This window comes from Squalius cephalus, assembly GCF_949319135.1.
Source record: "Squalius cephalus genome assembly, chromosome: 8".
Taxonomy (NCBI): domain Eukaryota; kingdom Metazoa; phylum Chordata; class Actinopteri; order Cypriniformes; family Leuciscidae; genus Squalius; species Squalius cephalus.
In genome coordinates this window covers 37,947,798-37,967,606 of record NC_137129.1, presented here as the reverse complement: position 1 = coordinate 37,967,606, position 19,809 = coordinate 37,947,798, and the positions used below count along the sequence as shown (strand labels likewise).

At 44.2% G+C, this 19,809-nt stretch overlaps 1 protein-coding gene and 1 pseudogene across 2 annotated transcripts in view; both read left to right on the top strand.

The window, feature by feature from the left end:
* LOC307163332 overlaps positions 1–19,809 on the top strand; it is a 71,851-nt pseudogene that overhangs the window by 1,549 nt on the left and 50,493 nt on the right. The gene's annotated exons all lie outside the window — the stretch shown is intronic.
* Positions 65–8,159, top strand: LOC307163572 (E3 ubiquitin-protein ligase TRIM39-like). The gene is made up of 6 exons (XM_079879678.1): positions 65–654; positions 762–857; positions 4,554–4,787; positions 4,879–5,017; positions 6,978–7,013; positions 7,161–8,159. The coding sequence occupies exons 1-6, from the start codon at positions 67–69 to the stop codon at positions 7,706–7,708; spliced, it is 1,641 nt and encodes a 546-aa protein (XP_079735804.1). The 5' UTR covers positions 65–66; the 3' UTR covers positions 7,709–8,159.

Genomic DNA, 19,809 nt, shown 5'->3' with positions numbered 1-19,809 from the left:
TCAGGTGAGTCCAAACTTTAGACTAGTAGTGCAGGTGATTTATCTTCATCATTTCTCTCTCCAGCGATGTCTTCCTCCAGCGGTCCACTGACTGAGGAGCTTCAGTGCTCTATATGTCTGGACGTGTTCACTAATCCAGTCAGCACTCCATGTGGACACAACTTCTGCAAGACCTGTCTGAATAAGTGCTGGGACAACAGCCAGACCTGCAACTGTCCATATTGTAAAGAAACATTCAAGCACAGACCTGATCTCAAGATTAACACCACACTCCGAGAGCTCGTAGATCACTGTAAAAGGAAAAGTCCTGAGAAAAAAGCTGAATTACTGAAAAAAGCTGAAGTTCTGAAAAAAGCTGAAGTTCTGTGTGACGTCTGTGAGGAAAGAAAGCTGAAAGCCCTGAGGTCGTGTCTGGTGTGTCAGAGCTCTTACTGTGAAACTCACCTGGAGCGTCATTTGAGAGTGGCAGGTTTAAAGAAACACAAACTGATCAATCCTGTGAGTAATCTGGAGGACTATATATGTCAGAAACATGAGAGACCTCTGGAGCTGTTCTGTAGAGATGATCAGACTATCGTGTGCCTGATGTGTGGTGTAACAGACCACATGAACCACAACACTGTTTCTATAGAAGAGGAGAGTGAAGAGAAGAAGGTAAAAGTTACTGACAAACTGATTTTAAATGGCTCTTATCATGAGGAATCACATGTTCTTTAATATAAATGAATCAATTATGAAAACATGTTGTTCTCTGTCTGTAGACTCAACTGATGAAGACACAGAAAGACACACAGCAGATGATCCAGGACAGAATCAAGAAGATTCAAGACGTCAAACACTCAGCAGAAGTCAGAAAAGTGAGTTTAAAATAATTTAATTAAAATAATTTTAATATCTATTGTTGTTTATTGAATTGTTGTATAAAGGCAATTTCACACTCACAGTCACACTGTTGGTCTGAATACCAACACGTCTGTGATTTTCCTGATCACTTAGTAAAGTAATAACACAACGAGCCAATGGCAAGAAAATGCCATGGGTCTGCAGAATTTGCATAGCGTAAGTCCGCCCCACGTCGTGGGTATATAAGGAAGTACGCTGGCAACATGCATATATGTTTTTACTTCGGAGCCAAGAGTTTTCTTCACTCCTGCAAGCCATTCTGAATCATCTTCACTCTACGAGACGAGCGACTCTTTAGTGTGTTCCACTGAACGCTGCGCGTTCCAGCGAGATCGCATTGCCTGCTGCTGATCTGTGCAGTGATCTGCCGACAGTGTGTGTGTTTCTCCCTGGGCGTTTTTTCCTCTCTTTAAAAGAGCTGCACGTGGCATGTCTTTTTCAAGAGGGCTCGCCCGTGTATTTACTGGATGTGGGCACGTGATTCATCTGCCTAATGGTCACGAGCGCTGTTTCGCGTGTTGGGCTTAATCACGCTTGGTAGCACTCGTGGATGAGTCATGTTTTCATTGCGGGAACATGACCATCGCGATGTTTATAGATCGAGACTCAATGATCTCTGTGTGAGAGTCCCCTCTGCCACACCCCAATCTATCTCTTCCTCGAGAGGGGATACTTTGGCTGGTGGCCAGGGTGATCTGAGGGTTATGGTGTGGCATAATTCCAACGAGCTTTCTTCGGGCCACGCCCCCCTCCACATCGTAAACCGTGGGGCTTACGTGTGTGCCTGGTTCCTCTCGGGGACCCAGTGTTTTCATTCGGGGCTCCAGCAGATGGTGTCATGTCACACACAGCATCACAAGGCGTGCTTGATTCCTCTGGAAATGAGGATTCGACTGCGTTGCCTCCCTCGGGAGTGTCAGCGTTAGTCGAGTCAGATCCAGAGCTGATGGCCATGCTTTCCCGGGCAGCTGAAAGCATCGGTTGGAGTGGCGCCCTCCCCCCAAGCGCTGTAGGCTTACGATTGGTTCCTGGGTGCGTGTTGCTCTACAGCACTCGCTCACAGTGCCTTTCTCCCGGATGTGCATCAGGACACCTCCGGCTCGCGAGAGTCCTTGTGACTTATCACGGCCCGCGGGCGTCCTCCACCTTCGCTGCACTCGATCGCGTTTCGATCATGGGCTGTGCAGGCTATCGTGGCACAGGCATGAAAAGCTGTGTGTTGCCTTCGCCTTCGAGGCAGTGCTGACTCGGGAGTTCTGTCAGACCAGGCCGCCGTGGAACGCTGGTCCTTCCCTGGCCAACACTGACAGAACGTGGAAACTCGACCATACCCCCACACAGGGACGCTATGCCTCCCATGTCCGGGAGTCTGCGTGATCTCGGGCCAGGTGATGCCCACAGGTGTGGTCCAGGGATGGGCTCAGACAGGTTGATGAGAGGGGGTCTGAGAATTCATTTTCTCAGCTGCCCCATGTCCCAGGCTGGGCTCCTCGGCTGTGTGGTTGAGGACTGCGCCCAACAGTCTTCGACCCTCCCCGGAAGCGGACTGAGGCCATCTGCACCAACGGTCATCCATCCGTGCGGTCACCTTAGTCTGCTTCCCACCGAGGTCGCCTCCCTGCGGCTCCTCCCCTCGAGCCTTCATCAGCCCGAGCAGGAGGAAGATGCAGGAGGGCGGCACTGCCAGTCTCTGCCCCTTAGCTGGCCAAACGCCAGGCTAAGCAGCACTCTCGAGACGGGGAGCTTGGAGTTAGGGCTCAGTTCTTCTAAGGAGCTGGTAGCAGGGTCACTCCTTCCCCCGGTGGAGGGCCGGGGGAGAATCTCTTGTTTCAAGAACTGATGCCCCTTCCTCCAAGCCCCAAGAGGCTGTGGATGACAATGTGCGCCGCTCACGAGCCTTGCCACTCTCGTCCCTAACTGTCGCCAGACCCCTGCCAGAGCACACCCCTGTGGAACGCTGGTCCTTCCCTGGTCTCCTCTGGCAGGATGCGGCTAATGACCGTGCCTCTGCATCGGGCCACTATGCCACCCACGCCTGGGCTGCTCATTCTGCCTCGCTGCACCACAGAGGGTACGTCTGTGGTTCGCGTGACCCCACTGGTACAGTTGCCCCTGTCATGAGAGCGGAGGTCGCCGCCCTACTGGCGAAGGGTGCGATCGAGACTGTCCCTCCAGTCAAAATAAAGTCCGGCTTCTACAGCCCCTATTTCATTGTACTGAAAAAATCTGGTGGGTTACGGCCAATCCTCGACCTGCGCATCTTGAACCGCTCCCTTCACAGGCTGCCGTTCAAGATGCTCACAGCCAAACGCATCCTCCAGTGTGTGCGGCTGCAGGATTGGTTTGCAGCGATCGACCTGAAGGACGCCTACTTCCATGTCTCCATTTTACCTCGAAACAGACCGTTTCTTCGGATTGCTTTCGAGGGGCGGGCATACCAGTACGCGGTTCTCCCATTCGGGCTAGCCCTGTCTCCTCGCGTCTTCACGAAAGTCGTCGAGGCAGCCCTTGTTCCCCTCCGGGAACACGGGGTTCGCACCCTGAACTATCTCGACGACTGGCTAACACAGGGACCTAGTGCTCCGGCACCGGTCAACTGGGAGAAGAGCAAACTCTGCCCCGTGCAGAGGATCTCTTTTCTCGGTATGGAGATCGACTCGGTCGCCATGTGCGCACAGCTTACGAGCGAGCGCGCACAGCCACTGCTGACTGGTCTTCGCCAGTTCGAGGGCAAGAAAGCGGTTCCACTGAAACTATTTCAGAGGCTCCTGGGGCATATGGCATCCGCAGCCGCAGTAACGGCGCTCGGATTGCTTCATATGAGACCGCTTCAGCTTTGGCTTCGCGATTGAGTCCTGAGGTGGGCATGGCAACACGGCACGCTCCAAGTCCCAGTGACTCCGGCCTGCCATCAGACCTTCACCCTGTGGACAAACCTCAGTTTTCTTCGGGCCGGAGTGCCCTTAGAACGAGTTTCCCGGCATGCTGTTGTATCAACAGATGCCTCCACCACGGGCTGGGGCGCCATGTGCAATGGACATGCTGCCGCGGGCTCCTGGACAGGACCCCAGCACCTTTGGCTTGTCAATTGCCTTGAGTTGCTGGCTGTACGTCTCGCCCTGCATCGCTTCCGTGCATTGCTCAGGGATCAGCACGTACTAGTCCGATCAGACAATACCGCGACAGTAGTGTACATCAACCATCAAGGTGGTCTACATTCCCGCCGTATGTCGCAACTCGCTCGCCACCTCCTCATATGGAGTCAGAAGCATCTGAGGTCACTTCGAGCCATTTATATCCTGGGAGACCTGAACCTTGCGGCCGTCGAGCTGTCTCGGCTTCGGCCTCTCCTTGGAGAATGGAGACTCGGTTCAGCTGATTTGGGATCAGTTCAGGGACACAAAGGTAGATCTGTTTGCCTCCCACGACTCGTCCCATTGCGACCTGCTTTATTCCCTGACCGAGGGCACGCTTGCCATTGGCTCGTTTTGTATACTCGAAGGAGAGGCTTTCTAAGCGAAACCCCATTCGTCGTCATCCGACGTGACGTCTCCGTTCCCTACTCAGGGAACAAAGGTTACATACGTAACCGAGACGTTTGTCTCTTAACAAACTCCTCTAATAATGTGTTGATTGTCCTGGTTGAGCAGAGAAACACAGAGAAGGAGAAAGCAGCCCGCGTGGAGCTCTTCACTGATCTCATCCGCTCCATTGAGAGATGTCAGACTGAACTGCTGGAGATGATGGAGGAGCAGCAGAAAGCAGCAGAGAAACAGGAGGAAGAGCTCATTGAAGAGCTGGAGCAGGAGATCACTGAGCTAAAGATGAGAAACACTGAGCTGGAGCAGCTCTCACACACTGAAGATCACCTCCACCTCCTACAGGTCAGTCAACATCTCTCTGATCAATGATAATGCAGTATATGACACCATAACACTCCCCATGCTGAAGGATTTCTCCTCTCTCCTGCTGTAGATTTACTCATCCCTGTGCAGCTCTAGAAACACCAGGAACTGGTCTGAGATCAGTGTGAAGACTGATGAGAGTCTGGAGACTCTGAGGAGAGCTCTGACTAAACTGCAGGACTCTCTACAGGAGAAACTCATGCAAAATGGTACGGCAATATCAAATACACCGTACAGATACATATATTTATCTTCTTTTAATATCAGTAATGAAGAATGAGTCTGTTAAAGCTGAAATAAGAGAAGAAACATTAATTTTCTGTTGATCTTTTCAGCTGTTTCATTAAATGTTGTGATTATGTGTCAGATAAAATCAGTTTAGCAGAAGAAAATCAAATCAATAAACATCATGAATTAAGATGCAAATTTGTTCTTAAAGGAACATTTCTGACCTGTGGTTCAAACAGCTTTGCAGTGCTGGGCTTTCATTTTAATTGTATTAAAGATTATTTTTTATAGTGTTGTCTTTGCTGAATAACCACAACACTAATCATAACATTAGGCATAAAAATATCTACAATAAAAATGTCATGAAATGTTTCAAAAAACATTCCCAAAGATGTTCTAAAAAGGAGGAATATTTCGAGCTCAAACACAATAGGAGTTCAGGGATTCTCTAAATATCAGCAGAGAAACATTGATCAGATTAAACATGATGTTTTACACAATTCTTTAAATATGACCTTAAATCTTGTCTATAATCAGGGGTGCACATAACATTTTTGGTCTTGTTCTCAGGGGAGAACCTGGGGTTGTTGCTTGGTCCTCACATTTTCAAATGCATTTTTTCCTTAACCCACCTCACAGGAGGAACAAATTAGAGGGATACATAGTCTAATATATTGTTAAATATTGTTATCTGACTATACCTACATCCAAATAAAAAATAAATAAAAAATAAAAATCGAGCACACTTTAAAATAGTCAAATTTTTATCAGGCAGTAGGCTAATATGGCCTAGTCGAGTCTATGCAGACTGCTTGTTATTATGGCAACGCCGGCGAAGGAGGTAACTTTACGTGACAAACTCAAAAAAGGATAATTAAAAACGAAGGCAATAGAAGGTCATCCATCCATTTTTTCCCCCAAACGCTATAAATCCATCCTTTTTTATATATAATTTTTATTTATTTTTTTATTGATGGTTTGTCTTTTTTTTTTTTTTTTTTTTTTTTTTTGTCATTTATGAGGAAAAAAACAATCTTACGTGAGTGACAGTTCTCCATTACGGACGCGACCACTCTGAAAGCGCCGCGGCACTAAAAGAATTTCAAACTTTCACAGAGACCTCAAACAGAAAGCACAAAGCCTTTCTTTAAAGCTAATTTCGTTTTGTATTAATTGTATCTTAATTTTAATCCATGTTTCATTAACCGATTTCGTGGTTTTAATAAATAAAAAAGTAAATAGGCTGTCTTGATTGTTTAGGCTATTTTTTAATTATAGCCTAAGTGTAAAATATTAGGCTGTGTATACCGACATGGATCAATTATTAATAGGCTATTAAATTTCATGTCTTTTGTAGGCATAGGCTAGCTGATGGCGCACCAATGAAAAATCCTAAATGATGTGCCAAAATGCGTTTTCTGTTAGGCTACAATGAAAATATTGTACGGTCAGGTTTGCCGAAGTTCGTTTAATTTAGGCTATTTATTTATTTAAATAATTTATTTATTTTTGTCCATGTGCGCCGATCGGAGACGGAGTTCACTGCTGATATTCTGAGGTAAGAGAGTTTTCTAGTCTCGCGGCTGTCATCAGCAGCGCCTTGCATTGCCCAATCAGCGGATGGCGGGCGGGTGCGGTTTTGAAAATTGGTCAAAAACGTTGGTGCGGATGGATGGCGGACGGATGATGAGTTTTGCGATGCGGTTGCGGATGAAATAGCCCATCCGCGCATCTCTAGTTCTGAGGCCTATCCAACACCACAGATTGCGCACCTATCTATCCCCAAATCTTAGGTACGCAAATGAGGGTTGCGGCAATTCATCTGGTACGCATTGTTTAATTGGGTAGCGCATGCGCACCTGCGCACCACTTATGTGCATCCCTGTCTATAAATTCACACATAAACATGCCAAAGATCTGATGGTGTTTTATTGTCATTAGTCTCTACAGAACTGAAGAGGAGACAGCAGTATGCAGGTACAGTGTGCTGTCTGCACTACACTAGATTACATTCAGATACTCACAGCTTCATCACTGACCCACAGTATGATTAAACACTGATTACATATTACAAACATCATCACTAAATATCTGTATTGTGAATTATATTCTCTGTTTTCTCAGTGGATGTGAGCCTGGATCCTGATACAGCTAATCCATATCTCATCCTGTCTGATAATGGAAAACAAGTGAGACATGGAGACATTAGACAGAAACTCCCAGACAAACCAGAGAGATTTGATAGATATGCATGTGTCCTGGGAAAGGAGGGATTCTCCTCAGGGAGATTTTATTTTGAGGTGCAGGTGAAGGGAAAGACTGACTGGGATTTAGGAGTGGCCAGTGAATCCATTAACAGGAAGGGAAAGATCACACTGAATCCCAGTAATGGATACTGGACTGTGGTTCTGAGGAATGAGAATGAATATAAAGCCTGTGCTGGTCCTCGTGTCTCTCTGTGTGTGAGAGTGAAGCCGCAGCGGGTCGGTGTGTTTGTGGATTATGTGAAGGGTCTGGTCTCCTTTTATGATGTAAAGTCCAGCTCTCATCTCTACTCTTTCACTGATCAGTCTTTCACTGGGAAACTCTATCCATTTGTTAGCCCAAAACTTAATGATGGAGGTAAAAACTCAACTCCACTGATCATCACTCCTGTCAAACACAATAAATGAATTTACAGCCCTAATATGAAATACTCAATGAAAATTATTTATATAATTAAAAATCTAAACATGTGTTGCTATTTTTTCATCATTGGTTTTTCATAGTCAAAATGTGACCCTGGATCACAAAACCAGTCTTATGTTGCACGGGTATATTTGTGGCAATAGCCAACAAAACATTGTATGGGTCAAAATTATAGATTTTTCTGTAACCCTCCCACACAATTCCACTTTTTTTAAAGAGATATCATGTGCATGGGGAATGAATTGGTGAAAGGTTACTAGAATTTAAAATCAGGATGTAATCACAGCAACTTAAACTTCGGGCATGCGACTCTGGCTAGAGTGTAGAGAGGCCTGGTTAGCTTAAATATAGCTATACTGTGTTCGTTTGTTTTTTTTTTTTTTCCACTGTGAGCATAAAACTCCCATGCACATATACTTAGCCGCTATAACCCTAATTTGCAAAAAAAAATGAAACTAAAATCGCACACACTTAAATATCAGACCACAACAATTGAATGTTATACTCAAAATGTATTTATATTGTTTTTTTTTAGAACTAGGTGAGTTAACCTTTTAAAATGTCCTCATGTTCCAAATGAAATAACAATGAACAATACCCCGGGGTTTTTTCTACTTTTATGTCTCAGTTTTGTGGTACCACAACGTTGGCGCGCTTGTTGGAGCTCAGTTGAAACATTTCCAAATAATATTGTCTGTAACAGTTACTCACGATTCCTCGGTAACAGAAAGATTATAGTGACCGTCTATCCAAACCGTTCCGTCCAATGGTGAGATACGCAATGAGGAAACCCGTCCTGAAGCTCCATCCGTCCATGTGCAAACGCGACACCTCTGGCCTGCAGCGTGAATCCTGAGCACATCTATTGCAGCAACATGGGTGGCAGCATCTGACGCACACTAGCCAAAAGTTCACAAAATCGAATGAGCTTAACTATATATTGTCCAAAAATGTCAATTTCATTTTAGTTCACAATGTCCATACTCACTCAGAAACTCGGTGGCAAAGTGGATTTCTGGCTATATAGTAGCAGTTCTCACATGGCTATGTATTAGCAGTTCGCACATGGCTATTAGCAGTTCGCACGTGGCTATTAGCAGTTTGCACATAGCTATGGCGTTAGTTTCACTTCAGTAGAATCTCCGTGACCCATTTAACCAGCTCCAAAACAAAGCTCACTCTCACGTTTTAACAGGGTTACACACTGACAAAAACCAAGAAAAATCCCCCTCTGGCTCTTAACTTCGATGACCAGTATCATACAGAACTTAGAACTAACTTTAGCTTGTAACTATCTCTCCGGTTCTTTTCCTCGTCACTCTTGTTTTCAGTCTCGCTCTCTTTTTTAGTCCCGCCCCCTCAACAACCCGATAGGTTGCTCAACTTCTCTCTGGAGGCACTGATTGGATAACAAACAAAACTGACACCTGGCCACCCAATGCAAAATAAAATGACAGAGGGTTCAAAGGTTACTCACAACAGAGGATATTTTTCAACACCTCCCCTTTATAACTGCATTAACACGTATTAATACAAAAATGTATTACACACCAGGGACAATTAAACTGGCCCATATTTCAGGATATACTGTATTTCTGTTAACAGAACACAAAACAAACAATATATACATTTAGCAGGGTGCTACATTCTCCCCCCACAAAAAAAATGGTCATGCCCTCATGACATGTCTAACACCGTAAAGCACATTCAAGAAAATAAACAAATTTTCTTAAAAGATTGTGTTAAGAAGATTATTAACATTCCCCTTAACCTATCCACTTGTAAAAAGAACTTGTATATCTCTTAACAGGAGATAGGACTAAAGAATCTTTCTTGTCATTAATCTCAACTACGGTAGCACTATGTGTAGCAACTGCTACTGACGTTGGGGTCCCTAGAAAGTCATAAGTTAGTCTGGTTGGAGCTTTCTTTAGTCTCAGAGGTCGAGTGGTCTTGTCAGGGCTTTCTGTTATACTGTTTAGTCTCTCAGGTATTTCGTCTGACATTTGTATTTCAGTGTCTCTTTCTTGTGTCACAGTTTCTGCAGTCACATTTTGTTCCAAATGGTCATCCTCCTCCACTGCGGCAGGTTCTTCAGCTGTCTCATTCATTTCTGAGTTACTTGTCAAAACAGCCAGATCCAAATCCAGATTAAAAGGCTCACAGTGATCAATGTTTTGAGGTTCTGATCCTAGTAACTCTCGTGGTACATAACAGTCATGCCATACACCCATGTCATCATCTTCGGAGTCAGATGTTACCTCCATCTTATCCTGTTCAGGCGCTGGTAAGCAAGGAGTATCATAGTTCTCTTTTCTCTTTGCTTTGAGCCGCCTGCTGGCTCTCCTTCGTTTCGGGGGCTCCTTGTTCATCTCAGGCCACAGCTGCACCTCCCGTCCGATCGGCAGAATGTGATTGCGGTGCAGTATCTTTTCAGAGCCATGTCCACTCTCTGGCTTCAGTTTGAACACGGGCAAACCAGGCAGTTGACTCTCCACAATGTAAGGAGTATCTTTCCACCGATCAGCAAGCTTGTGCTTCCCTTGTAAACCCAGGTTTCGGATCAAGACCCTGTCCCCGGAATCTAATGGACAGAAACGAACTCTCTGATCATAGCGTTGCTTGTTCCCTTCATTTTTCTTCTCTGCCATCCTCCCAGCCAACTGATAGGCAGCTTGGAGCTCACGTTTCATGTTTTTGACATACCTCAAGTAGGATTTTGTGGAGGTGCCATCACTTGAGACCCCGAATGTCACGTCTACAGGCAGCCTGGCTTCCCGTCCAAACATTAGAAAATATGGAGAATAGCCTGTTGACTCATTCACTGTGCAATTGTACGCATGTACAAGATGGCTGAGATGTTTACTCCATTTACTTTTGTCTTGTGTTTCCAAAGTTCCAAGCATGTTGAGAAGAGTTCTATTAAAGCGCTCAGGCTGTGGATCACCCTGAGGGTGATAGGGAGTGGTTCTGGATTTCTTTATGCCAAGCATGCTCAACAGTGCATGGATAAGGCGACTCTCGAAATCCCTGCCCTGATCTGAGTGCACCCTTCTTGGCAAACCATAGTGGACAAAGTACTGTTCCCACAGAACCTTAGCGACAGTCGATGCCTTTTGATCTTTAGTTGCAAAAGCTTGAGCATATCTCGTGTAATGATCTGTAACTACAAGCACATTGCAGATATTTCTGGAGTCAGGCTCAATCGTCAGAAAATCCATACAGACGAGATCCATCGGTCCGTCACTGTTAAGATGCGACAACTCAGCAACTCTTTTAGGCAGCGTCTTCCTCTGGATACACCTCGGACAGCTCTTGCAGTACCGTTCAACCTGAACTTTCATGCGAGGCCAGTAAAACCTCTCTCGTATCAGGCCGTATGTCTTGTCAAACCCCAAATGGCCCGATTGGTCATGCAACGACTGGAGCACAGTTGTTCTGAACTCCTGTGGGAGCAACAGCTGTTGCCGAGCTGGTTTGTTTGGTGGATGGCTCATTCTATACAACACAGAGTCTTTGACCATTAGCTTATCCCACTCTTTTAACACCAATGACACATCAGGATGTTTCTCTTTGTTGGCGTGGTTGGCACTTTTCTGAATGATAGCACGCCACACTTCTCCAATGCATGGGTCTTTCTGCTGAGAATTTGAGATTTCTGCAGCGCTCAATTTGGGCAACTGCTGAGTGTTCAGAAAGGACAAGTTGCAATAGGCTCTGGGCACCGCACCTTTGGATGAGCCCATGAGATCTACAGCTCTGCACCGGTGACAGTGAGGTACTCTGACTTTGGACATGTGACAGACAGCTTGAACTTTGGTGGAAAACAGTGTTTCCTTCTCATGTGAAGCATTGTGATTTGCATGAGGGCGGCGTGACAATGCATCCGCATCCACGTTCTGTTTTCCCGGCCGATACTTCAGACTAAAATCATATGTTGACAGTTCTGCCAACCATCGATGCCCCGTTGCGTCCAATTTAGCTGTAGTTAAGACATACGTTAATGGATTGTTATCTGTGTGGACCTCAAACTTGACTCCATAGAGGTAATCATGCAATTTGTTGACAACAGCCCATTTTAACGCCAGAAACTCGAGCTTATGCGTGGGATAATTCTTTTCTGCTGGAGAGAGGCTTCTGCTGACAAAAGCAACTGGGCGCAAACCTTCTCCCTGATCCTGATAGAGGACACCTCCCAATCCTTCTCTGCTCGCATCAACATGCAACACATATGACAGTTTTGGGTTGGCAATTGCCAGCACAGGCGCCTCTGTAAGACTTCTCTTTAAAGCCTCAAAAGCTTTCTCACAGTCTTTATCCCACCTAGCCCCGAAAGTCTCAGAAGGATGGTACCAATCTTTTGTTGCTGTACCTGCTTGTGCTTTCCTCTGTTCTTTGATGTCCTTATCTTTCTTTGCCCCTTTCCCGGTCTTTCCAGCCACAATGCAGCCCTGAAGCAACTGGTTGAGTGGATAACAGACTCGGGAGAAATCCTTTACAAAACGTCTGTAATATCCACAGAAGCCAAGGAAGGAACGAAGAGCAGTGATGTTTTCTGGGCGTGGCCATGATTTCACAGCCTCAATCTTTGCGGGGTCTGTGGCAATGCCATTTCTAGACACAATGTGGCCAAGGTAGGTGACAGAGGGGCAGCAGAACTGACATTTATCCAACGATATCTTTAATCCTTCCTCCTTCAATCTGTCGAGGACTTTAAGAAGGCACTGCTCGTGCTCCTCTAATGTTCTTCCAAAAACGATCACGTCATCCAGATACACCAGCACTTCCAGTAGGTTCATATCACCAACAGTCCTTTCCATAATTCGTTGAAATGTGGCCGGGGCCCCACAAATCCCCTGAGGCATCCGCTCAAACTGATAAAACCCTGCTGGGCAAGTGAAGGCTGTCTTTTCTTTATCAGCAGCAGCTAAAGGGATCTGATAATAGCCGCTTCTGAGGTCAAGCACACTGAACCACTGGCTACCACCCAGGCAGGACAAAGCATCTTCCACACGAGGGACTGTATACTGGTCCGTAATCGTTCTCCTGTTTAACGTCCTATAGTCCACACACATTCGTATGGTGCCGTTCTTCTTGCGAACCACCACTATTGGGGAAGCATAGGGGCTTCTGGATTCTGAAATGATTCCGGCCTCTTTGAGATCATTCAGATGCTTCCTCACATCCTCCAAATCACCCGGTGGTAAACGTCTAGAACGTTCTCTGAAAGGTCTATCATCTGTCACCCGAATGCTGTGTTGTGTGCTCTTTGCACAACCGACATCAAACTCACTGCGAGAGAAAACCTCTTTTCTCTCCATCATCTTTTGACACAGTCGCTCCTTCCACTCAGGAGGCACAGGAGAGTCACCAAAGTTGAAAGAGGAAGGGGACAATTGATGTGTTGACAGCTTAGGACCCTCCTTCTCAAGAACTGTATTTACTACATCTACAGGGAATAGATGAGCAATAGGAATTCCACGTTTTAATGTCACATTATGACTGGACACATTTCTCATGGTGACTGTGATGTGACGACAGTGGACCACAGTAGACTTTTCAACAACCGGCATGACCAGAAGCTCTTCAGGAAAACAATCCTCCTCCGGACGGTCTATAAGAACAGCTTGGCTAGAGAGACCTCCAGGAAACTTAGGAATACCAACAACAGTTGCAAAGCCGCCAGGTGGCAGAGTGAAAGGCTTGTCTCGTGTGAACCAGACTGTTCCTTTTTTTGTCTCAGCTGTGTCGTCAGGAGTTTCCTGAAACTTTTCATAAGCTTCTTTTATTACTGGATGAATTGACAGGGTGTTAAGAAAATGGTCTCCTCCATGTGTTTTGCATGAATGGAACAGTCTTCGAACTATAGAGGTGTTTGTGCCGACAACAACGGAAACATCCCCTTTCATGACCGGATCTGGACACACAAGCACAAGTGTTTCTACGGTCTCTGCTACTCCCACTACATCTCCAGTAAACTCAAGCTTCAAGCACATATAACCATAATATGGATACTCCTTTGCACTGAGGCCCCAAATCTCCAGACACTCAATAGGGGTCAAAGGCAGGTGCTTCAGATACTTGTCATAAAAGGAGCGATACAGTAGTGTAACTTGAGACCCGCTATCAAGTAAAGCTTTGGCGTAAATACCCTCAATTTGTACTGAGACAATAGAGCTAGGTCCAACTAAACCCTCTGGCAAGTTAGCCTTTCCTGGTAGCATGTCACACCTTGTGGAACGTATCTTCTCCGGAGCGTCAGGCCGTTCCTCTACTGAGCCCCTGGAAAGTTTCCCGTCGGCTGTTTTATTTTCAAGAGACGCTTGTTCACTTTTCTGAGATTTTCTGGGTTTTGACACTCCCGCTGGAAATGACCATCTTCACCACATCTGTAGCAAAAGACATCAGCACGATACTGAGGTTTGGGAGCCCTCTCCTTCACACGTGCATATGAGTTTCCAGTAGCTTTCTGGCTGGGGTTCTGGTCTACCTGCTGTGCCACACTTGCTGATGCAGTCACTGAGGCAGAAAGGAGGCGTGTAACATCAGTCTTGAAACCTTGAAATTCTTTCCTTGGACTCTCTATTGCAGGATCTTTCTCTGCTACATCAGGGACTGGCGCAGACTCTGGCAGTACATGTACAACTGAGGCTGTAGCACACTCTGCACGTCTACCAATAGCTAAAGACGCACCCTTCTTTACAAACGGTCTTTCAAGGATCATCTCCTCTTCTTCTCTTACATCCCGAAGCAAATCAGTAAAGCTGGGAGGAGGCTTGAGTTTGTAAGTCAGTCTTATGCGAAGGGCAACAAGGTCATGAGGCAGAGAGCCCCTAGCAACTTGATCAATGCGTGCTCGGTTCATGTCAATCACGTCAATTCCACCTTTACGATGGACTGCATGCAATAGCTTGTCTAATCTGAGTAAGTAGGCTGATAATTTCTCACCGTCTTGCTGGAATGTATTACGAAACCTTACCATGAGATCAGCTGCACTGTCTGTGGTTCCAAAAGCTGTTTCAAGGACTTTAAAGTAGTCATTGGCAGTGACCTGGGGATTAGTGACTCTCAAACCTCGGACAATATCTGCTGCTGGCCCTTTAAGACTCTCAGCTACTCTCTGTCTCTTGACAACATCAGAACATTGCCACTCATCCAACATGTGGGTGGTCTGTTCTGCCCAAGCGTCATACTCCTCTTCTCCATGTGGAGTGGGTTTCATACCTGAGAACATGCGTAGCTTGCGATAGCCCGGTCCATCTACAGGCGTGGCTTGACATTTTTCAACTAGTGAGGAGATGGCATTCACCAGCTTTGTGTTCAGGTCTGGAGCAGTGGGTGGAGCAGAAGCAGAGGTAAGTAAGCCTGTGACATCAGCTAGTGTCTTCCCTTCATTTGCTAAGAATGACAGCAACTTGGACTGGAAGTCTCCTTTACCAGTTACAGGAACACTCTGGGTCTCAGTAATATTCACTATCCAAGGTCCAAACTCATCTCCAGCTAGTAACTGTTCAGGTATGTCAGTCTTAGTCATTTCATTAATAGTTTCGACTAAAACTAACTGGCTTTTACTGAAGTGATCTACACACCGTCCTCTTATTTTACAGGGACCGAAAACTACAGCCTCATCCAGTACCTTATACATAGACTCATCAGTAACACCAAGAGAAACCGTACTAAGCACAAATGCTTTCCTTGCATCAATACCTTTGTCTTTACACCATTTGTCAATCTGTTCTGACTCCATGTTATATTAGTTTTTCTTACACAAAATAAAAAAAAAATTTAAAAAAAAATCTCTCAAACACACATAAGTGGCTATAGGGCTATTAAGCTACCTCATTTAACACCGACTTTCCTGTGTCCGTCACTGATTTTTTTATTTATTTTTTTATTTTTTTAAACCTGCTCAGAAAAACAAACAACAGTAAACAACAATCCCGGACGAGCCCCCACGTGTAACCCTCCCACACAATTCCACTTTTTTTAAAGAGATATCATGTGCATGGGGAATGAATTGGTGAAAGGTTACTAGAATTTAAAATCAGGATGTAATCACAGCAACTTAAACTTCGGGCATGCGACTCTGGCTAGAGTGTAGAGAGGCCTGGTTAGCTTAAATATAGCTATACTGTGTTCGTTTGTTTTGTTTTTTTTCCCACTGTGAGCATAAAACTCCCATGCACACATACTTAGCCGCTATAACCCTAATTTGCAAAAAAAAATGAAACTAAAATCGCACACACTTAAATATCAGACCACAACAATTGAATGTTATACTCAAAATGTATTTATGTTGTTTTTTTTTAGAACTAGGTGAGTTAACCTTTTAAAATGTCCTCATGTTCCAAATGAAATAACAATGAACAATACCCCGGGGTTTTTTCTACTTTTATGTCTCAGTTTTGTGGTACCACAACGTTGGCGCGCTTGTTGGAGCTCAGTTGAAACATTTCCAAATAATATTGTCTGTAACAGTTACTCACGATTCCTCGGTAACAGAAAGATTATAGTGACCGTCTATCCAAACCGTTCCGTCCAATGGTGAGATACGCAATGAGGAAACCCGTCCTGAAGCTCCATCCGTCCATGTGCAAACGCGACACCTCTGGCCTGCAGCGTGAATCCTGAGCACATCTATTGCAGCAACATGGGTGGCAGCATCTGACGCACACTAGCCAAAAGTTCCCAAAATCGAATGAGCTTAACTATATATTGTCCAAAAATGTCAATTTCATTTTAGTTCACAATGTCCATACTCACTCAGAAACTCGGTGGCAAAGTGGATTTCTGGCTATATAGTAGCAGTTCTCACATGGCTATATATTAGCAGTTCGCACATGGCTATTAGCAGTTCGCACGTGGCTATTATGCCCAATTTATACTTCTGCGTCGAACTTACGCCGTAGCATACGCCGTAGGCTGTGTGTAGCGCGCGTACCCTCCGGCGTACCCTGACGTGCACCTCTCCAAAAATGTAACAACGCGTCAACTCTACGCGGACGCAAGCGCTGTGATTGGTCTGCTAGGACCGCTCCCTCGGGTTTCACACGCTCCCTCTGCGCACGTGAACGCGGACAACGACGCAGAAGTATAAATGAAAACCAGCGCGTTGCCTACAGCGTAGAGGCTCCGGCGTAGGTCCGACGCAGAAGTATAAATCAGCCTTTAGCAGTTTGCACATAGCTATGGCGTTAGTTTCACTTCAGTAGAATCTCCGTGACCCATTTAACCAGCTCCAAAACAAAGCTCACTCTCACGTTTTAACAGGGTTACACACTGACAAAAACCAAGAAAAATCCCCCTCTGGCTCTTAACTTCGATGACCAGTATCATACAGAACTTAGAACTAACTTTAGCTTGTAACTATCTCTCCAGTTCTTTTCCTCGTCACTCTTGTTTTCAGTCTCGCTCTCTTTTTTAGTCCCGCCCCCTCAACAACCCGATAGGTTGCTCAACTTCTCTCTGGAGGCACTGATTGGATAACAAACAAAACTGACACCTGGCCACCCAATGCAAAATAAAATGACAGAGGGTTCAAAGGTTACTCACAACAGAGGATATTTTTCAACACCTCCCCTTTATAACTGCATTAACACGTATTAATACAAAAATGTATTACACACCAGGGACAATTAAACTGGCCCATATTTCAGGATATACTGTATTTCTGTTAACAGAACACAAAACAAACAATATATACATTTAGCAGGGTGCTACATTTCTTTTATGCCAAAAATCATGAGGATATTAAGTAAAGATCATGTTCCATGAAGATATTTTGTAATTTTCCCACCTTAAATATATACAACATTTATTTTTGTGAATGGATGCAGCACTATCGCCAATAGAAATGGACAACTTTAAAGGTGATTTTTTCAATATTTCGATTTTTTTTGCACCCTCAAATTCCAGATTTTCAATAGTTGTATCTAGGCCAAATATTGTCCTATTCTAACAAACCATACATCAATGGAAAGATTATGTATTCAGCTTTCAGATTTTGTATAAGACTGGTTTTGTGGTCCAGGGTCTACAATTCTGTTATTCTAGCTATAATTGCAAATTCTAATGTAAAAATATAATGCTTGTTTAAAATTTTATTTTCAACTTTTCATAATTATTTATGCAATTGTTTTCTCTCATCTCAACCTGACAAAGTGTCATTTTTTTCACTGTCATTTTTTTTACATTAAAATAAACCAAAATATGATACATCATATCAAACCTTTTTATCATTTCAATTACAAAATTCGTGAAAATACTGTGGTAAATCAGATGGTAATACCTTGATATATATGATAGAACTGTATGATTACCATATTCATATATCATTGCATGTACATGGTATTTCAAGGTATTTAAAAAAAATAATAATCAAAAATAAACTTTTGCACATTTAATGTAAAAAATACAACCTATGCAATGCTACTGAAAACCAAAGTGACATATTATATTGAAAAAAGTAATAAATAAAAAAGAACTAAAAAATAAAAAAAAACTTAAATGACTGCTTGCAAAAGTGTGCGCTCCCCTGAAATAATATAGTTGAAGCAATCTTTGATTTTATTACTCAGTCTGTTTGGATAGGAGCCTATCAGCTTGGCACATCTTGATTTAGGAATATTTTCCCACTCTTCTTTGCAAACATTTAAGATCTGTTAAATTGCTAGATCCTCTCTTGTACATGGTCATCTGTGACCTGGTCGACCTGAAGAGTTTCAATAGGATTCAGGTCTGGGCTCTGGCTGGGCCATTACAAAACATTCATCTTTTTTGCTGAAGTCATCCTTTGTTGATTTAGATGTGGGTTTTGGATCATTGTCATGCTGAAAGTTGAAAGTTCTCTTTATTTTCAGCTGTGTTAAAATCGACTGGTACTTGGAGCTACTCATGATTCCCTCCTTCACTAAATCCTCAGTTCCAGCTGAAGAAAAGCAGTCTCAAAGCTCAATGCTGCATCTCAATGCTTCAGCGAGGGTCTGCTGTTCTTCTAATGTTGAGCTGTGTTGTTTTTGTGCCAAACATACCTTTTAAAAATTTGGTGCAAAAGTTAAATCTTTGTCTCATCAGACAACACATTTCCCTATGTTTCCTATGTTTTTGCATAGTTTAACTGGGCTTGGATGTTTTTTAATCAGGAAAGGTGTGTGTCTTTACCCTGTAGCCCAGACAGAGAATACAGGAGATAGTTGCCACATGTCGGGAGAAACCAGTACTTGCAAGAAAGAGCTGCAACTCTTCATGTTGCTGTAGGTCTCTTGAGAGTCTCCCTGACCAGTTTTCTCTTTGTCTTCTCATACATTATCGGATGCCCTGTTATAAAAAATGTGCCATACTTTCTCCATTGATGACTGTCTAAAGAGAGAATATAGGGCACTATATGTCACTTTGAGTGATTTATTGCCCTTAAGCCCCGCCCCCTTTTTGACCGTGGGAAATTCCCACGCTTGCCCCGCCCCCTTCTACCCCATACCTCCCACCTCCGGACAGATCACGTGACCGTGGGAATTTTCCCACGGTACCCTTCCCTACAAAACATCCCCACCCCGCCCCACTTCTGAACAGATCACGTGACCGTGGGAAAATTTTCCCACGATCCACATTAAAACGTTAAAACAACGTATTAAAATTATATCAAGCAAATAGTTCTATTTTCTAATACATTTGAACAAAAGTTGTACATTCACAATTACATAGTGTTTAAAGGTGTATAAAACGTTGTAAAATGTTAAAACATTAATGAAAAAGTTTAAATTGCATTATCTTAAAGCTATCAAAATGTATTAGTATTAAGACATTAAACAAATATTAAAACACATCAAACGCATAAACACACACGTACAATTAAAAACTGACTTACGTTTTTACAATTTCACTTGTTGAAAGAAGAACAAAGTTTTATCCAACTTTGTGTAAAGTAATATCCTGGGAGCTCAATGAAACACGTCCGAACACGGGGGAAAGGAGTCAAGACTGACAATAGCTACCGCTGCACAGGAGCCAGACCTAGGCTCCGCCCCTAGACTCCTCCCACACTAAGACACTCCCACGTCAGGTGGTGAAGAGGCGTGGGAAAAGACGA

Coding starts and splice junctions, on each gene's coding strand:
- LOC307163572 (XM_079879678.1), top strand. CDS start 67: ATGTCTTCCTCCAGCGGTCCACTGACTGAGGAGCTTCAGTGCTCTATA. Junction 655..761: donor AGGAGAGTGAAGAGAAGAAG/GTAAAAGTTACT, acceptor CTCTGTCTGTAG/ACTCAACTGATGAAGACACA. Junction 858..4,553: donor ACTCAGCAGAAGTCAGAAAA/GTGAGTTTAAAA, acceptor CTGGTTGAGCAG/AGAAACACAGAGAAGGAGAA.